Raw genomic sequence first — 12,240 nt, forward strand, 5'->3', positions numbered from 1 at the left:
TTTCATCTGTTTCTAAGTAAAGTGAATGAGTTTTATGCTTAGCCTTTGCTTATTAGAACAACAGAACCCTCTCTAAAACTGGCAGAAGATGCCATTTATTTTCTTTCCTTGTGGCTCAGACATTAATCCTCATTTGTTAAGTGATAGCATCAGTAGGTAAAGACGTAGGTTTTCACATTTATAAGAAAGGTTGGCTGCTCCTCTCCTGATCTAACAGATGCCTCTCACTAGGTCTGTAATGAGAGGAAAATAGGATCTTTCCCTTCTCAATTTTCCCTCCTTGCTGCCATCTGAGAGATTCTGGGCATGTGAACTTGTCTGACTTAAGCCCTGACTGTTGTGGGTGTTTTTTAATATCGGGACTTGCTGAAGGCGAGTCCGGGCAAGGTCTTACCGCAGAGCTGGGAAGATAAGCCAGAACTTTATAGAGTTTAACCTTCATTCCTATGAACTCTCTTTAGCTTAAACCTGCTCTTTCCCATAGGAGCCTGGAGCGCAGAGCCAAGCTTCCTGCCTAGCCAACTGGCTTTCTCCACGGTGCTATTATCATTGTTGCTGTTCAGGATTACACAGAAGCATTCTGTGTTCTCAGGAAATGGCACATTCTCAGAAAGCCAATCCCATCTGGCCTCCTTTTCTTGCATTTGAACCCAGAGCTCACACCCTCAGCAAAGCAGCCATCTTCCGCTTCAGGGCAAGTTTGGTTTGGGGTATTCCCAGGGCTAGTTAAGACATTAGAGGCCCCAAGACCTGAAAATATTGTCATTGTCTGTCTGTAGTAACAGGTAATTTCAACAACAACATCTGTAGTAGCAGAAGCAATAATATTTTTTACTATTAACAAGTATATATTTATTGACTATTATGTACGAGGCACGATTTTAAGTATTGTATGTGGATGAACTCATTTAATGCAACAACCTTCTGAGTTGTTACTGTTATTATTCTGAGTTTCCAAATGAGGAAACTGAGGCACAGAAAGGTTAGGTAACTTGCTCAAGGTCACATAGCTGGTAAGTGGGTAGTCAGGATTTGAACTCAAGTAGACTTATAGCGTCAGCTTCTGTGAGATCAGCCAGTATTCTACGTTAAACAGCACCATTAAACAGGGAAACTCGAAACTTCTGCATATGACATTGAATAGCTTCTTTCTTGGTTTTCTAATCACCAATTTTATAGGACATAGTTGAGAGTAACAATCTTACTTTAATTTGGTGCCAGAACCTTAACTGCTGTATGTGCCTTTTGGATGATCTGGAGCTATGCAGGTCCTCTCCAGTCTTTGGTCGGTTGGGCTACCAGTCTTTGTTAGAATCCCACCCTCTCCTTTGATCTTCACAGGGCCAGAGCCTGCCCTATTTATCAGGAGGAGACGTTTCCTCTTTCACCAGGAAGGGGGAGGGGAAGGGGATAGTGCTTCACTACGGTGTGGAAATGCAGCTAGAAGGCTGCTGTGTTTGTCTCCTCAGGTGGAAGGACCTAGGGGCTGCAGCACCTGAAATCCTGGCCCCACTATCAGCTCTCCACATGACTGTAGGCAGCCACTTAACCTCTCTGTGTGAGGGATAATGAAATAATGCTTTGATCTTTGCAGAGAAGAAAAGCTTTATATAAATACCAAATAGGTCCACTCTTTCTTGGTACCTCTTAAATTCCTGGGGAGGCTGACAGGTCTCCTAAAATTCCAGCTTAGTTACAAGGCCACGTATGTTCCTTAAGCCTGGACTCCCAAGTTTTCAATCATAAAATTGGGTCTAGTTTTGTGAGGTGCCTAAAAGCAAAAATACCCTAAGACTTTTTATAGAGCCTTTTGTCTCAAGTGCCCCAAGCACTCTAACAATAGATATTCCATGAAAAATAAAAAGTCCTATACATTATTTAAAGCCTGTGCATTTTGAAACCAAACTGTACCTAAGTGTCTGCTGGAGCTCTGTTTCTGTTCTTTTAGGCTGTTATCCGTTGTGACTTGGGGTAAAGCCTTCAAATATATATAAATATATATTAGTGGATTCAAAGCAGGATTCCTTCCTACCCACCTCCAAAGTTTGCCTAATGCCACACCTGAGCCACAATTCATGTTCCCTCAGTGCCATGTAGTCAAGGAGAAACTCATTTATGCACCTTCAGGTGTGGAAGACTGAGATGGCCTGGGAGAATTTTTTTTCAGGAATATTTGCATTTTTAAATTGCAAGTTCAGAAGAAGAAATTCAAAGTGATTGAAATTATTAGGCAGGGAAGACGTAACCACTGGTCATACCTCTTCACTGCTGTGCAGAGAGTTACATCTATTGACCTGTACAAAAGCCACCACCACCAAAGAGAAGGAAAAAGGGATCTACATTTCCCACACATGTTCTGTTGGGATGATTCCACTCATTTTTATGAGGGAGGCAGGGCTGTCATCATTTTACAGGTGGCAAATCCAAAGTTCAAAGAAGTCAGGTCGTTTCCCTGTGGCTCTACAACTAGGAAATAGCAAAACCAAGACCTAGTTCAATGCCCTTATGCTACACTGGAAATTAGGAAAACTGTACTTGTGAGCCACTTGGATTTACCTCTTTATGGAGCCGGAGAGCCCCATCATCACCACTCCATTCAGTTGAGTTGAAATAGCACTTATCAAGTATCTATTATGTGCCAGGTGCCCCAAGACGAACATGGCATGACATCTGTCTTGGAGAGGATTACTAGATCTTGTTTAAGTGATAAAATATCTTCCGAAAGGGCAAAACTTGCTGAGGTACAGATGTAGGTGTAAGTATAATTTAATGTAATATGATTAATGATACATAACTTGTTGGGAAATAATGTTTTCAATGGGTTATCTTAATCCTTGTTCAAGAACTCCATGAGATAGGGACCCATATAATCTCCATTCTAAAAGATGAGCAAACAGTCCATCTGTGCTGTCCAATGTGGTAGAGACATGGCTATTTAAATTTATTAAAATTAAATAACTATAAATTTAGTTCCTCAGTAGTGTTAGCCACATTTCAAGTAGCTACCATACTGGACAATGCAGATAAAGAATATTTCCAGCACTGCAGAAAGTCCTATTGCACAGAACTGCTATAAGTCATTTGCCTATGCAGGAATGTGGGAAATGGACTTGGGTCTGACTTCAGAGTATATACTTTTAACCATTATGTTATACTGTGTCCTTAATATTTAGTGAAATTTGGGGAGGGGGCAGAGAAAGAATTCAAAATTCCTTATTTTTTCAAGGAATAAGAAATATCTGAGATGATGGGGGAACTAAAGACATATCAATAGTTTCCCTTGCAACCCTTTTATGGTACGTGTAAGTAAGAGCTGCAAACTGTGTCTTTCACTGGATCAGGAAAGTTAGTACTTGCTGTTTGCCCTTTTATGGAACCGTAAGGTGGCTTTCTAAGAGTTATTCTAGGATTATGTCTTATTTACTTTTAAACCTCACTTCCGAGCATAGTACTTGGTACATAACAGGCATACAATAAATGCTTCTTGAACAAAATTTCAAAAAAGATAACTATAATATGTTCTGTCGGTCTCAAAAGAATTGTAGTGAAGAAGAGTAACATTGGTGGCCTTCCTGATGATTCCTAGGGGGAAAAAAGTAAAGATTTCCTCTAGGGCAATATCCAAGTGCTCAGCTTCACAGAAAGAAGGCCACGTATCTATTTATCTATACTGCAATAGAGATAGAAGAGGGAGTGATCATAAGGGCTGCCTAAAATTTTATCTGGGCCAGATTTTACAGTATGCTATTTTAAATCTAAACCAAAGGAATTCCGTATTTGGCTCCAAGGAGATCACTGAAGGAAAATTGCCTCGATACCAAATGAAGTCCTGTTATCATCTCCTGGGTGCAGTAAAAACAAACCAAGTCACCCCCTTTTCAACATGTCCCGGGGTGTTATCCCAGATTACTTGCACTCACCCACCAAATGTTGTGTGAAAGCTGAAAAAGATACCCAATTTTGCCTCCCAGCTCATCCTCCCGCACCATTTCACCAGTGCAAACTCCTCACCCCGCCCACTCATCTTGCTTTCCTTCCCTTCATGATTTAGCTAAAGCGTTGGCTTCTGTGTCATTTAGAACAAACAAAAACTATAGAAATATGGTTTAAAAGACAGATGCACTGATTTGGGATGGGAAGCAAATGTTGGATGCTGGCTCACTGCGTCCTAAAGGCTTTAATTTACAGCAGAAATAAAAAGGAGTTGTTCAACATGTAGCGTGAGGAGTCAGCTTTGAAAACTGATAAGAGGAGAAAAATGCCAGACTCATTTTGAATGTGAACTTAACAACCAGGACCCTTATTTCCCCGTAGCAAGATGATCGCAACTTTCTTAGAATGATTTAAGAATTCCCCTGAGGCACTTTGCCCAGGCCCCTTTGTGGGCCCATTTCAACAGGCTTTAGAATCCTCCTAACAGGGCTTATCAGAGAAGATTCCAATTTAGAGCAGCAAAAGTTTAGAGTCTGATATCAGCTCTAGCTTTTCTTTTTCCTTTTTTTTTTTTTTTTCAAAAGGAGACATGATGTTTTACAGTGTTAACAGTTTTGAAAGGTCCTACATTTCCAGTGAACAGAGCGCTTTTGTGAAAAGCCTTCTGAAAAGCATTATTCAGGCGAAAATGCATCAAAGGGATGTGAGTTAAAAAGAGAAAAGTTTGCCGATGTAGAGATTGGAGGCAGCATGTGCTGACAGGTGCAATTATAGCCAAATAATTGAATCTTTTTAGAGAGATCTGTTGTGATAAGGCAATAGTTGTGGACTCACCTTGGAACCCTGTTCATAATTAGATACTCAGGGGTTCGGCTGTGGACGATACAACCAATGGAGGGATCGTGAACTATGTTATATGCAGGACAGAATCACTGTTGTACTTTGTAAAATAGGGCGAAATGGCATGATTTCAGCCCAACGGAACCTAATTAATACAACGGTTGGAGACAAAGCTCAGCCTTTTCCCTCAGACTCCCAACAGTCTGTAACAGTTTTCAGCCTCTAAAAATCATAGTCAATCCAAGCTTCTAGATCCTTTGGTGTCAAAGAAACTAAAAAAAATGTCAATTTTTCAAAGCTAAGTAATTGCTTTTATTAGTAACATTAAAAATCCCTTTGTTGTTTGCTTGAAGAGTTTCTGGGCACTTCTGTTACCTTTGTCTACACTGCACATCTAAGCCAAAGACTGGGATAGGGAATGATCTGGTGTTAATTTCTGAGAATGTTGCACCAAAGTCATGAACGACAATAAGCTTGTTTCTGGTCTTGAAATATGGGTGTGCAGAGCCTTGGCTCAATGAGAAGTGGACTTGCTGTCCATATTGTCCATGCTGCATGCACACTTGCTCAGGAATCTGAGCTGCAGGTCTTTCTCAGGGTCTCTGTGTGGACACAGAGCTGAGAAGAAGACACAGACTACTGAGATACAACACAAATCATTTCTACTTATCACAGGGCAGAGGGCATCTCTCACGCTCCATTAGTAATTCTGTTAGACATCTTGCTTCAGGCTTTCCTTCTTAAGGAAATAGTGTATTCTGCCATATTGTATGATTTCTTTCTGTCAGATTTATTTCTTTTATCCTCTTCTCCATATAGTTGGATTACCTTGTCATTGCAATGCGATTAAAGGTTCTTAAGGTGGCTGAGAATTATAGGTTTCTGATAATGACACCTTAACTTAAAATCTAGGCGTTAGTTCCTTTTTTATTATAGGGAATTGACTCCTTAATGTCTTTGGATCTTAGTGTTTTCCTTCTTTTTTCCTTTGTAGTTGCCAACTTTTCACTTTTGCTTCTATCTTCATGTTTTTGAATTCCATTAGTACCTAGGTAGATAGAAGACTGTCCTCTGCAGCAGCCTTCTCGCAGTACCTGTCCCATAGTAAGCATTCAATATGCATTGGTCACAATAATCACTATTTTAGTTTCTGCTTACCTTGTTTGTTTATGTCACCTTCAGTACTTCCCCACAGTTTGACATCTGGTCTAGTTTTGGAATTATTATTGTCATCTTTTCTGCCTGGATAGGGAGGGGTGCTTTAGTATTTACATTATAGGCTACAATGGAGTTATTCAGATTTATCCATGGTGGGCCACTCAATCCTAATTCCAACACCAGTGCAGACTGCATGGCCTTTCATTAATTTTTTTTTAATGCTTATTTTTGAGAGAGACAGAGAGAAAGAGAGAGAAATAGAGTGCAAGCTAGGGAGGGGCAGAGAGAGAGGGAGACACAGAATCCAAAACAGGCTCCAGGCTCTGAGCTGTCAGCACAGAGCCAGAAATGGGGCACGAACCCACAGACCACGAGATCATGACCTGAGCTGAAGTCAGATGCCCAACCGACTGAACCATCCAGGTGCCCCTGCATGGCCTTTTAAAAAAACAGGAGCACGTCTATAGGGTCCACTCCCAGCATAGAACTTTTAGACCTTTAACTGAATCAAATGCACGTGAAGAAGTGATTAACTACCTAGTGAACTATTTTTCACCACCTTTCATTATTCCTCAGTATTATGATGTCTTTTCAGTGGAATTAAATTTGAGCAGCTCAAGATTACATAATCACATTGAGTGTTAGTTTCATGTCCTTGCTGCTTGAAGCCTGCTAGTAGAGCTCCAGAGCATCATCTTTCTGACAGCGGGTCTCCACCTTGGCTGTGCCTTCTTAGCACCTTCAGCGCCTTTAGAATAATGCAGATACTCTGGTCTATCCCAGAGAGTCTGACTGAATTGGTTTTAGATAGGACTCATCTTAAGATAGATATTCTTAAAAATTCTCCTCAAGGAATGGAGGGCCACTGGGTGGCAGGAAAAGAGATTCACAACATACTGACTACATTTGCACTTGTGCTAACCAACTTGGTTAAGCTCTCTCCCAACCACGTAAGCTGTGCCCCCTCAACCATCCCTTCTCATTTACTCCACATCTTCCAGTTAAAACAACAGAGCAGAAAGAGGACAGCTGTTTAAGTTGGAGGAATTTGATTTCAAATCTTGTCTTTTATTGAGACTGTGACCTTGGAAAGATAGTTAAATTTACATGAATTTTAGTTTCCCCATTTATCAAATGGCAATAATAAGTCTTCTTTGTAAGTATAGATAAATTAATATGATACAAGAGCATTTAGTACAGTACCCAACACATAATAGGAGCTCAGAATATGTTAGCTTTCTTTTTTCCCTTCTCTTTTTAATTTCTTTATAGGTCAAATGAAGGGCTCAGATAATATTTGAATTCTCCTTATTCCCTAGAATCCAATGAGTCTGATTCTCTGCCTTAAATAATATGAGTGGAGAGTAACTGCCATCTTTCTTTTCCACAAATCCAGTTCTGTGTAAAAAGAAAGCTATTGGCACACAGCTGATAGGGAATAAATTGGGAATTTCTTTTAGTATCCCATCTACACATTCTCCTTTGGCTACCCTTTCAACCTGACGTATCTGTGAAGTGGCTAGCCAAGGCTGGGGATGTGGTTTGAGTAGTGGGAACAAGATTTTTTGACTGAGTAATGCCATCTGTTTTATATGGGCATCAGTCTTGTACCCTTGACCACCATTCACTTGCTTCAACCATGTAACCACCCAATGTACTTTATACTTATGATAATAGTGGTAGCACCTGGCATTTATATTTTAGCACCTATTGAAAGTGATACACTTCAGAGGAGGCCAGGTGAAGTCAGGAAACATCTTTCAAAGACTACCTGGCTAATTACTTTTCATCAAGAAAATTAAGTATTGCAGCTTCTCGATCCATTTCCAGAGAGTCGTAGGAGAATTCATTCTAATATAGCTTGGTATCAGGGAACAGTGTGTGATTCGTGGCAATGACTCAGGAAGGCATCTGCCTTGCTTCACTGTGACACATACTTGCCTTTGCCTGATCATTTGGCTCCAAATGGAAGCTCAGGCAAATGAGAACAGACCTAAGCTTCTATTATTACCTAGTTCAGGCTGCCCAAAGCAGAGGACTGGGAAGGTTTTCCAACGTGCAGGCTCAAGGGAGTTGCCTGTGTAATAGGCAGATAAGTTCTTTATGGGAAAAGTCACTTTGATGATGACAATATAATCCCTCTGCTGTTTTCTGCTGTCCGCAAAGTGTAACATGGCAGGCGGTGCAACTTAAGTGTTAAAAGCAACAGTTTAGAAATCACCACAAGCTGGATTAAAATTTTGGCTTTATCCTTACAGCAAACTTTGTCTGTGAAGGGCCAGCTAGTAAATATTTTAGGCTTCATGGGCCATCTGGTCTCAGTCACAACTACTCAACTCTGCCGTTCTAGTCTAAAGGAGCCACAGACAATACATAAATGAATGGGCATGGCTGTGTTCCAATTAAACTTTATTTACGAAAACAGGGAGTGGGCTAGATTGGCCTGTGACTGTAGGTTGCCCATCCCTGCTCTATAGGCTTTTGCACTAAGAAGTTACTTTAATTCTCTAACTTTCCCTTGAGGGTTAAAAGAGACAGTATTTGTCATAAAACACTTCCCATGTGGTTGGCATATGGCAAGCACTTGAAAATAGTAGTTGCTATCAACTTATTAAAAATATCGTATATCACACAATTTAAGATGCCATGAATTGTGAGGTGTGGCTGGATTTCAGAGATGTTAAAAGGTGATAAAAAGTTTTAGAACTGATGAAATTTGGTAACGGTAATTGATCATAGTAACAAGGTTCTATTTAGGATTTTAAGTCTTGTTCTACCAGTGACAGTTTGGACTTCCTGTATAACATATTTTTATGATGTTTTTCTTGTCAGAGATACATGTCATGAACTCCTGGGACATGTTCCACTACTCGCGGATCCTAAGTTTGCTCAGTTTTCACAAGAAATAGGCCTGGCATCTCTGGGAGCATCAGATGAAGATGTTCAGAAACTAGCCACCGTGAGTTCTTTTTCAATGAAAAAAACTGTTCTATTTATATCCATTTGTAAGGTAAACAAAGCTTTAGAGTCATTCATGATGATTACAAGGCAAATATTATGGAGAAGGCATGGTGACTTCAGTGATTACTGTGTTGTGTTCCTTTGATGTACAATGTGTTCTTAGCTTATCAGCCATTAAGATGTTTATATTTTATCCTTCTTGTTCAAGGAGTGGCTAGAGAGTAAATATTTTAGGCTCGCAGCTCATAAGGTCTCTGTCACAACTACTCAGTTAAGTCACTGTGATGCAAAAGTAGCCAGAGGCAGTATGTAAATGAGTGAATGGTGGCTGTGTTCCAATAAAACTTTACTTATAAAAGCTGGCAGTGGGCCACATTTGGCTTGTGTGCTGAAATTCGTTGACTTCTGTTCTAGTTCAATGTTTTTTTCCCTAGAAACATTAGGAATACTAAAAGTTATGCATTTATGAAAAAGTAGGGGTTGTACTTGAGGTTATCACTGATTAGTGAATATGGGTGTGGTCAGACACAATTTGAGACAGCCATGAGAAGCTTAGGCTAAACAATTATTATAAGTACAAAACCAGAGAAAGATTTAATAGTTACTATGTTCTCAACAAGGTATTTTTCTCAAAACAAGCAATATGAGAGGAAAAATGTCATGTTGGTGGCTTCCTTTAAGATGCAAATCTAGCAAGCATATCTACCTTACCTTAACCCCATTTCGAAGAGACCAGGGTAAGAAAGAACAACTTTAGCACACTCACTTACACAGGGGCCAGTCCATTTGCCTAAATGAACAAAGCTATCAGAGGAATTAAAAATGGAAGCTTAAGTTGTGTGTATTTGGTATAGATACACATTGATGTCAGATCAGGCATGTAGGGATATTCTTCACTCCTACTAGGAAATACATGCTCTAGATTTCTTTTCTTTTCAAAAAAGTTTTTTGGTTTTGAGAGAGAGAGAGAGAGAGAGAGAGAGTGAGAGAGAGAGAGAGAGAGAGAGAAGCACGTGTGTGTGAGCAAGCACAGGAGGAACAGAGGGAGAAAGAATCTTACATTTTTTTTTTAACCTTTATTTATTTTTGAGAGAGAGACACACACAGACTGCGAGTAGGGGAGGAACAGAGAGAGAGGGAAACACAGAATCCAAAGCAGGCTTCAGGCTCTGAGCTGTCAGCACAGAGCCCAACGCAGGGCTCGAACCCACAAATTGTGAGATCATGACCTGAGCCTAAGTTGGACACTTAACCTACTGAGCCACCCAGGCACCCCATGAGAGAATCTTAAGCAGGCTCCACACTGAGCACGGAGCCCGATGCCAGGCTGTTACTCATGACTGTGAGATCATGACCTGAGCTGAAATCAAGAATTGGACGTTTAACTGACCGAGCCATCCAGGTGCCCCTCCTACATTTCTTAAGACAACTGGCCCTTTCAGTTCATCTTTTGTTTCCTAGTTTTCATAGAGATATAAGAAATGAGAAATGTTTTTCTAATAAGAGAAGCAGCAGTGCAAAAGCCATGCTGTTAGTGTCAATGTAGAGATGAATAATTAGTGGGGTCAGTGGGGGCTTCAGTAAACCCATTAGAGCCTACTGCCGAAGGCAGGTCCTCAGTTTTCACTGGCAGCTGCCAGACAGGAGTGCAGGCTTTGTGTTGCCAGTTCTCCAAATTTTTGAGAGAGATTGGAAATCTAGATTTCTAAATGAATTTAAATGATTTTAAGATTTTGGCTCATAAAAAACATTGTGAGCTGAGGAAAATATATTTGTAGACAGAATCAGGATCTGAACTTCCAATTTGCAACCTCTGCCCTAGGGAATGTATCTCATGTATATTGGCTATCTATTACTGCATAATAAATAACTCCAAAACTTAGTGGCTTGAAACAGCGAACATTTGTCATCTCATAGTTGGTGTTTGGGAATTCGGGAGCATCTTAGCCGAGTGGTTCTGGCTCAAGGACGCTCCTGTGGTTGCTGTCAAGATGTGGGCTGGGGCTGCAGTTATGTGAAGATTTGGGAATCTTCTGCCAAGAGAGTTCACTCATGTGGCTATTGGCAAGTCACTTTCTCTAGAGCAAGTAATGGGGGAGGGGGAGGAGGAGAAAGAGAGAGATCGATGTGGGGAGGAAGTTGTAATGACTTCTCTGACTTGATCACATGTTGCTCATGTCAGCCATATTATGTTCGTTAGAAGGGACTCACTCCAGCCCACGTTGAAGGGGAAGGAGATTAGTCTCCACCTTTGGAAGAAAGGAGTGTCAGAGTGTTTGTAGACATGTTTTAAAACCACCACACCACTGAGTTCTGTTATTTAATTCTCAAACCTTGGCTCTGTCTTTAAACTCCACGTTTTAGAACTTTTTCCGTGCCTGGAAGATTTCCCTTGAAATTTTCCTGGTTTCAGCCTTTAACCCCCTATAACTTGTACTCTTCATCAGGGATGAATGTACTGCTTATTTGTCTGACTCTGAACAATCACAAATTGGGATTCAACTCTGCCAGGCTCTGTGTGTGTCCAAAGAGAGGACGGGAAGGAATAAGGTAGGGCTGCATGGATGTGAATGTAGGTAGATCCTAGTGAGTGATCTTATTTCTTTTTTAAAAGCAGTAACAAAAAAGTAGGTTTGTTGGCTTTTATTTTTACACTCCATAAAGTGATAATTAATTAAGTCCATCGTTCAAACTAACATTCACCAAGAATATAACATGGTCCTCATGTTTGGGAAATTTGTAGCCTGTATAGGTAAAACTAAGATTTTTCAGAGGAGAGAAAGTTTGTACTGGGTCCTGAAAGATGAAAAAGTCAGCCAAGTTGCAAAGGGGGAAAGGGGGGGGGACCTGAGGGACAGTTTCAGCCAGAATAAGAAATCTCTCTGATTTGGGGACCCAGCAGGGAATGCCTGCTCACCAGATTGCAGGGCCATGCTGAAAACAAGGATTGCCTTTTGTATTAGATATCTATCACTACTGTTAACAAATTACATATGACTTAAAACAACACAAATTTGTTATCTTACAGTTTCATTAAGCTTAGAAATTTGACACAATTCTCATTGAGCTAAAATTAAAGTGTTGGGATGCCTGGGTGGCTCAGGTGGTTAGGCGACCAACTCTTGATTTTGGCTCAGCTCATGATCTCACGGTTCATGGGATCAAGCCCTGTGTTGGCTGACAGCACAGAGCCTGCTTGGGATTCTCTCTCTTTCCCTCTCTCTGCCCCTCCCCCATGCTTTTGCTTGCTCTCTCAAAAAATAAGTAAACATTAAAGAAAATAAAATTAAGGTGTCAACAGGGCTGTGCTCCTCTCTGGAGGCCCCAGGGGAGAATCTGTTTCTTTGC

The 12,240-nt window shown here is 40.6% G+C and overlaps 1 protein-coding gene across 1 annotated transcript in view; it reads left to right on the forward strand.

Annotated features, from left to right (window-relative positions):
- The window catches only part of TPH2 (tryptophan hydroxylase 2), a 104,356-nt gene that overhangs the window by 54,699 nt on the left and 37,417 nt on the right, over positions 1-12,240 (forward strand). Inside the window, exon 8 of the mRNA XM_015063626.3 lies at positions 8,764-8,890. Coding sequence (XP_014919112.2) covers positions 8,764-8,890 — 127 coding nt within the window. The remainder of the gene's footprint in view (positions 1-8,763; positions 8,891-12,240) is intronic.

The sequence above is a fragment of the Acinonyx jubatus genome, chromosome B4, assembly GCF_027475565.1.
Source record: "Acinonyx jubatus isolate Ajub_Pintada_27869175 chromosome B4, VMU_Ajub_asm_v1.0, whole genome shotgun sequence".
NCBI classification, from domain to species: domain Eukaryota; kingdom Metazoa; phylum Chordata; class Mammalia; order Carnivora; family Felidae; genus Acinonyx; species Acinonyx jubatus.